This window comes from Bidens hawaiensis, unplaced genomic scaffold (genome assembly GCF_021521415.1).
Source record: "Bidens hawaiensis isolate Kalapana, Puna unplaced genomic scaffold, B.hawaiensis_p1.1 tig00032031_1, whole genome shotgun sequence".
Classification (NCBI taxonomy): domain Eukaryota; kingdom Viridiplantae; phylum Streptophyta; class Magnoliopsida; order Asterales; family Asteraceae; genus Bidens; species Bidens hawaiensis.
The window spans coordinates 229,407-235,864 of NW_027495416.1; the positions used below are offsets into that span (position 1 = coordinate 229,407).

The 6,458-nt window shown below is 35.8% G+C and overlaps 1 protein-coding gene across 2 annotated transcripts; it reads left to right on the top strand.

Annotated features, from left to right (window-relative positions):
• The first annotated feature begins 986 nt into the window (after positions 1–986).
• LOC143582846 (glutathione gamma-glutamylcysteinyltransferase 1-like) lies at positions 987–4,388 on the top strand. Of its 2 annotated transcripts, XM_077065324.1 has the most exons (7): positions 987–1,074; positions 1,958–2,353; positions 2,445–2,608; positions 2,676–2,727; positions 2,818–3,045; positions 3,124–3,633; positions 3,726–3,944. In XM_077065324.1, the coding sequence occupies exons 1-7, from the start codon at positions 1,000–1,002 to the stop codon at positions 3,810–3,812; spliced, it is 1,512 nt and encodes a 503-aa protein (XP_076921439.1). In that variant the 5' UTR covers positions 987–999; the 3' UTR covers positions 3,813–3,944. The 2 variants fall into 2 exon arrangements, with proteins under 2 accessions (XP_076921439.1, XP_076921438.1); XM_077065323.1 differs by lacking the exons at positions 987–1,074; positions 1,958–2,353 and adding an exon at positions 3,974–4,388 and having other exon boundaries at positions 2,448–2,608; positions 3,726–3,779.
• Positions 4,389–6,458: the final 2,070 nt, after the last annotated feature.

Consider the following 6,458-nt stretch of genomic DNA (forward strand, 5'->3'; position numbering starts at 1 on the left):
TTATTTTCATCTAATTGGTGAATTTCACATAATAAATCAAACTCATCATATTAATTGAAAGCGTTTTAACCAAAAACAAATGACCTTTTTTATGGATGGTATTGGGTTCGATTCTCGTTCGTGATAATATATCATGCGCAAGTCACGAGTTTTGTCAAGTGGACTTCAGACGATGAGTTTCCCTTGGATTAATGGCGGATTATGTCCCCAGCCCTGTCTACAATTATGAGCGATGATGACCTTTTGCCAATGGATGTAACCGGATGATTTGGCTTTGTTTGTTGTTAAAAATTTGAAATTGTTTAATTTAGATTAGTAAGGAGTCAGTTTATTTCATCACTTATTTTCGAAAAGTATACTTTTATAAACAACCAGCAAAAGAGCCAAACAAGCACCCTTCACAAGCCAAAGGACTACCAAACCCAAAACACAACTACATGAAGTCAAAATTACACCTATTTGACCAATTAATTTGGTCCTTGTTCAATCTATGGTCATACCAAAGAAAACCTAAAGATTTAATCCCCAATTATTGAATCAATCTTGATCTCCTCATTTTCAAAATTTTTTTCATTCTTTGCCTTCTAGATGCTCCAACAAGCAGTTAACAATTTAACACAATCCCGTGAACACCCCCTTCTCCTTATCCCAAAGCCCCGCCAACTTGAACAACTCCAACACATCTCTAATCAAAAAAACCAATTGTATAAACTTGTATCCAGCCACTTTATATTAATTAAAAAGAAAAATAATAATAATAATTATATAACATCTTGCACTCTTAAAATTATTATTTTTTTATAGTAAAGAATTTGCCTATTTTTTATCCTATTAAAGGTTTCATTGTGCACCCTATCAATCAATCCCATTGAAATTATAGATTCGCCCCCAAAGAAACCCTCATTCAAGAATCCAGTTGTCGTATGCTCCACGCTGCTGTTTAATCTTAATATTAGTAATATCTTTTGAAGCATCATCAATCTTGGATTCAATCAAATAATGGCGATGCCAAGTATTTACAGAAGAGTTCTTCCTTCGCCTCCTGCTATTGATTTCGCTTCTTCCGAAGGAAAGGTCCGTCACTCAATCAATTAAACCCTATGATTTTATATGCAAACTCTTCATTTGGTAGATTTGTATATTAATATGTACTTGGTTTGGTTTGACCTAGTTTTGGAGCTACACGTTGACCTTTAGGTGTTGACTGTTATTCCAGTTTTTTTAGTTAATTTTAAGAAGAAATATTTAGGAGAGACGTAAGTTTAACATCAAGATCATTGCTTTCTCTGTGCCTCTGGCCGTGGAGCTACTTAGCCGAGTCCAACGGGTCATGAACAGTAATGCTATAACTTATAACCACAAGATCTATTAATTTTTTTTATTAATGGTCAACTGCGCAAAGGTGTTATTATCTATATAAAAGTTTTTGATTACATCGAAACAGAAGGCAAGCGGGCAACAAGCTGCACCGCTACCCCCTTTTGAATTGCAAAACCTAATCTTTTAAAAACTACATTTGGGGATCTTGGAGTCATAACATTACTATGCATGACCCGTTGAATACGAGTAAGTAACTCAACAGCTTCAGGCACGAGGAAACCAAAAGTGTCAAAAGCAAAAGGAATAAACAAATTTTGGTTGTCAAGACACGCCTTCTCATGTTTGGTCACCTTGCCTGAAGCAGCTTTCAAAGCAGCTTGACCGGCTATGAAACCACTACTCCCTAAGCCCACCAGAGGGGAAACCCCTGTTAAATCCACACAAGCATGTTGCCCGTTCGGCCGTGTGCCTTATATTTCGATGTAAACACTATTTTTTTTAAAGATGTGAAATAGAAATGGGCTTGGCGCGATATTTTTTTTTATAACTAAAATAGGGGTTATGCTTTGTTTGGTTAAGAATAAAAATTCTTGAATTGCTGTTTCAACTCAGGTATATATGTGTTTTGAATTTGCAGCAATTGTTCATGGAAGCCACTCAAGGTGGGACCATGGAAGGCTTCTTTAAGTTAATCTCGTACTTTCAGACACAGTCAGAACCTGCTTATTGTGGACTGGCTACCCTTGCTATGGTCTTGAATGCGCTTTCTATTGATCCCGGTAGAAAATGGAAAGGTCCCTGGAGGTGGTTTGATGAATCTATGCTAGATTGCTGTGAGCCTCTAGAAAAGGTTAAGGCCAAAGGCATTTCTTTTGGAAAAGTAGTGTGTTTGGCACATTGTGCAGGAGCAAAAGTTGAAGCCTTCCGCACAAATCAAACTAGTATTGATGAGTTTAGAAAGCATGTTATCGCCTGTTCTACTTCTGATGATCGTCATGTCATCTCATCATATAACAGAGCCACTTTTAAACAGGCATGTTCTGTTTATACTTATGGAAATGATGCGTTCTGTTAAGTGTTAGACCACATTTGGCATGAGTAATGATGTTTTTGATCTGTTGCAGACGGGCACGGGTCACTTTTCGCCTATTGGCGGGTATCATGCTGGAAAGGATATGGCGTTAATATTAGATGTTGCACGTTTTAAATATCCTCCTCATTGGGTCCCACTTAAATTACTTTGGGAAGCGATGGATACTGTTGATGATACTAGTGGATTTCGCAGAGGGTAAATTTTTAAATCCTCATAATTTGAATCTGATTCCGTTTTTTACTTATGTGTTCTTGTGTTTCAGTTTCATGCTAATATCCAGGCTTCAAAGGCCACCAGCATTACTTTATACGCTGGTACTTTTTTGAATTTAGTATTATATATGCATAATATTTGAACAATTGGTTATTGCAATCTTATACACATTCTGATTTTGTATGTTGCAGAGTTGTAAGCATGAGAGTTGGGCTAATATTGCAAAGTACTTGATGGAGGATGTTCCAGTGTTATTAAGTTCTAAGAATGTGAAAGACGTGAAGGATGTTCTCTCCATTGTTTTCAACTCTCTTCCTTCAAAGTTTCTTGAATTTATTAAGTGGGTTGCAGAAGTTAGGAGAACGGAAGAAGGCGGTCAAAGTTTAAGTCCAGAAGAGCAAGAAAGACTTTCCATCAAGGTATCCTAAATTTTGACTCGTCTAGTTATTAACGGATTGACTCGGGTTATGCTCACAGTTTTTTGGTGTTTCTTGTAGGGGGAGATATTGAAACAAGTTCAGGGCACCCATCTATACAAACATGTCACAGATTTTCTGTTCACATGTTGCCAGGGCCCACAGTGTTTGGGTCAAGAAACCGAAGCCAGTTTGACTGATATTGCAGCTAGTGTGTGTTGCCAAGGAGCAGGGGTTTTAAAAGGAAACAGTGAGTCCTCTAACGGGTTTTGTTGTGGGGAAACACTCGTGCATAAGATAAAGTCCAATGGAGACATGGCACCTGTCACAGTCGTGTCTGGGACCGTGACAAATGGGCTTGTTGAACAAAAAGTCGATATGTTGGTTCCTTCATCTCCCAAATGTTTAAATTCATCTGGCCCGGAATTAACTGATTGCATTGGAATGCATCCAGCTAGCAATGATGTTCTGACAGCACTTTTATTGGCTTTACCACCACAAACCTGGTCGGGTATTAAAGATGAGACCTTGTTGCAGGAGATTAATACTCTTGTTTCTATGGATAGCCTTCCCACTTTGCTTCAAGAAGAGGTACAATTAAAACATTACTTGTTTATGGGTCAATTTGTGTCTAATTGGTTTCGTAAAAAAAAGTCTTAACTTGTTAATGTTTAATCCTGCAGATTATGCACTTGCGTGGACAGCTGAACGTTCTCAAGAGATGCAAAGACGATGAGGTAGAGGAAGATCTTTACGCACCTTCCTTCTAGCATCTTAAAAATGTTAAAACTTGTTAATGTTGTGATCCTTTAATTATCTTGTAATAATATTAATTATAAACCACTCTAAGAAATGCAGAATAAGATATGTTACAACTTATAAACCCTTATGGAAAATGTTATATCTATATATGTTCCCCTCTGTGTTTTAGGTCAGCAATCAAGAAACAAGACATATTTTCAGGAGATCGGATTCGATTAGTAACAAGTCAACCTTATTCTTACACGGGTCAAACTTGCATAATCAAGTTGAGTTGTCATCACTAGGACAGCAGCGAGCCCATGATTGCTGTAGCAGATTTTTTGAGAGATTCGAGAGGCCAGATCGGCTTTCGGGTGGGATGAAGCGCATTATGACATGGCCTAAACCAATTGCTTATACATCACACATAGGTTCAAGGTCTATATTTTCTCTTAATTATTTATCTCGTTAGGAGAATTATAGGTGCTCGGTTTACTAAATTGTTATTAGGCTATGGTTGTAGGAAATTTGTGCCACAATGATGCTTACATTACTATTTATCATTGTTTTATTCAGAAGTAAATAGAATACACAAGTCATTCTTGCAACCCTTAATATCCACTTCTGGGTTTTGAATTTCTACAAGAATTGATGATTTTCACATAACAAAGAAGCAGATGTAAAGGGTGTTTTTATTTTTAATGACAAATATTAGGTATTTATAGTAAACAGTTTATTTAATATAAATGTTAATTAGACAACATAGTTCTTATGGTTTGGTCTAATAATTTATTTCACAGGTCGAAATTTTTTGGGTGATTAATAAATATTATATTTTTTCGGTCCCATTCGGGTCCTGTCGGGTTACATAATAATTAAAAAAAAAGAGTATCTAAAAATCTATGTATTTGGGAGTTTCAGAATGTGAAGCTCCAACCTTTATTTTAAGGTTATGTTATGTTTAAGATCAATCTGAGACTAGAGAGAGCATAGGAAGAGAGGATCTCGAATGACTAGAGGCCGGAAATGCAGTGGTGGCTTAGTAGCTAGTAACTGGGCGGGGACGACGGGTGTTTTTTCTGATCGTTGCTTCTTCTCTTATGTTTGTCGATAACAAATGCCGCTATATTTGGTTTGTTCATTAGGTTAAATATTTATATGTTCAAATGGTTAAATAGTTATTGAATTAAATAATTGCTGGGACTTATTTTCAAAACGGAAAATGGTTTATAAGAAAAATTATTCTTAGTTTCAACGGGAGTGGTATTAGGGCATGAGACCGTGTATGCACATAGTTTTAAAATTATTCACGGGTATAGGACAAGTATTATATATGCCCAAAACATGGGTACTTGTTTACAACATACAACTTTTATTTTTATTTTCATTTTCATTTTTCTTTCTCTCTGGACAAAAAGATATTATACTTTTTACTAACTTGTAATCTTTCTATTTCTAACTACTTGTGAAATAAAATGTTTAAATAGTAAGATATGTGTATAAAAAATCGAAGCGAGTAAATATGTATCTAGGGGTGTTCATGGTTCGATTCGAAACCGTGAAACTGTCCAAACCGGTCATTCGTTTAGTTTCACGGTTGGTTTTTTCTCTTAATTTTTGGCCGGTCGGTTTCAAAAATTTCAAACTGTATTGAACGGTTTGGTTTACGGTTTATACCAAAAACCAACCGTAAAAACCCGGACCGTATAATTTGATTATATTAATGTTTTAAATACTTTATATGTTATATATACACACACATATTATTAGACATAACTAAATTAAAATTGAATGATCTATAAAAGAAATATACTAATATCTTTCTACAATTTTTTTAAGATTAAAACCTAAAAACAATTTTCAATCCTAGAACCCAAGCTTGTTTTTCTACAAATTGGGGCAGCATGCACTTTGATTAATTTGTGGATAACATGTTTACCTTTTTAAAAGCTTGTTTGGACAGCTTGTGTTTAACATCTTGTTAAGAAGTGCAAATTTTTGAAAGCTTTACTACTATGTACCATATCTTATTTGGACATCTTGCATAAAAGACTAGCAGGCCTAAACCGTTAAACCAAACCGGAACCAAACCGTTAGTAACGGTTTGGTTTGGTTCGGTTTAAGAATTGAACGGTTTGGTTTTGGTTTGCAAAAACCAAAAACCGTTAGTAACGGTTCGGTTCACGGTTTGATATAAAAACCGCGAACACCCCTATATGTATCCAAGCTCAATGCTTTCATCACAGTCAATTGTTAGTTTGCCAGTGAATTTAAATCAGAATCGTAATCAGAATCGATATTTATTCTCATATAAGGAACTTTGAAGTTTTAACGAGCAGACATAAAGCATTTTTCTTTTCTAAGAATGGCGGATATGAGACAATATTGATCGCAAGGAGTCGATACCTGGCTTAACAAGAAGTTCGTTGAACCTTTTGGGAGACACTTTGATGGATTAGCATCTGCTCTTTCGTTTGCCATTTTCCTTTATGGCTGAACTATTTGTTTAGAGTTAAGACTAATTTGTGTCGTACTGCCCCTCTACTAGAACAAATGAAATGCTTAGTATTATGCTTACTACCGAAGGATTAAGCTCCCAAGTCAATCTATGAAATTGTGGGAAAGGGTAGCTGAGACTAGAATTAGGCAGGAAAGCCAAGTTGCAATAAACCAAT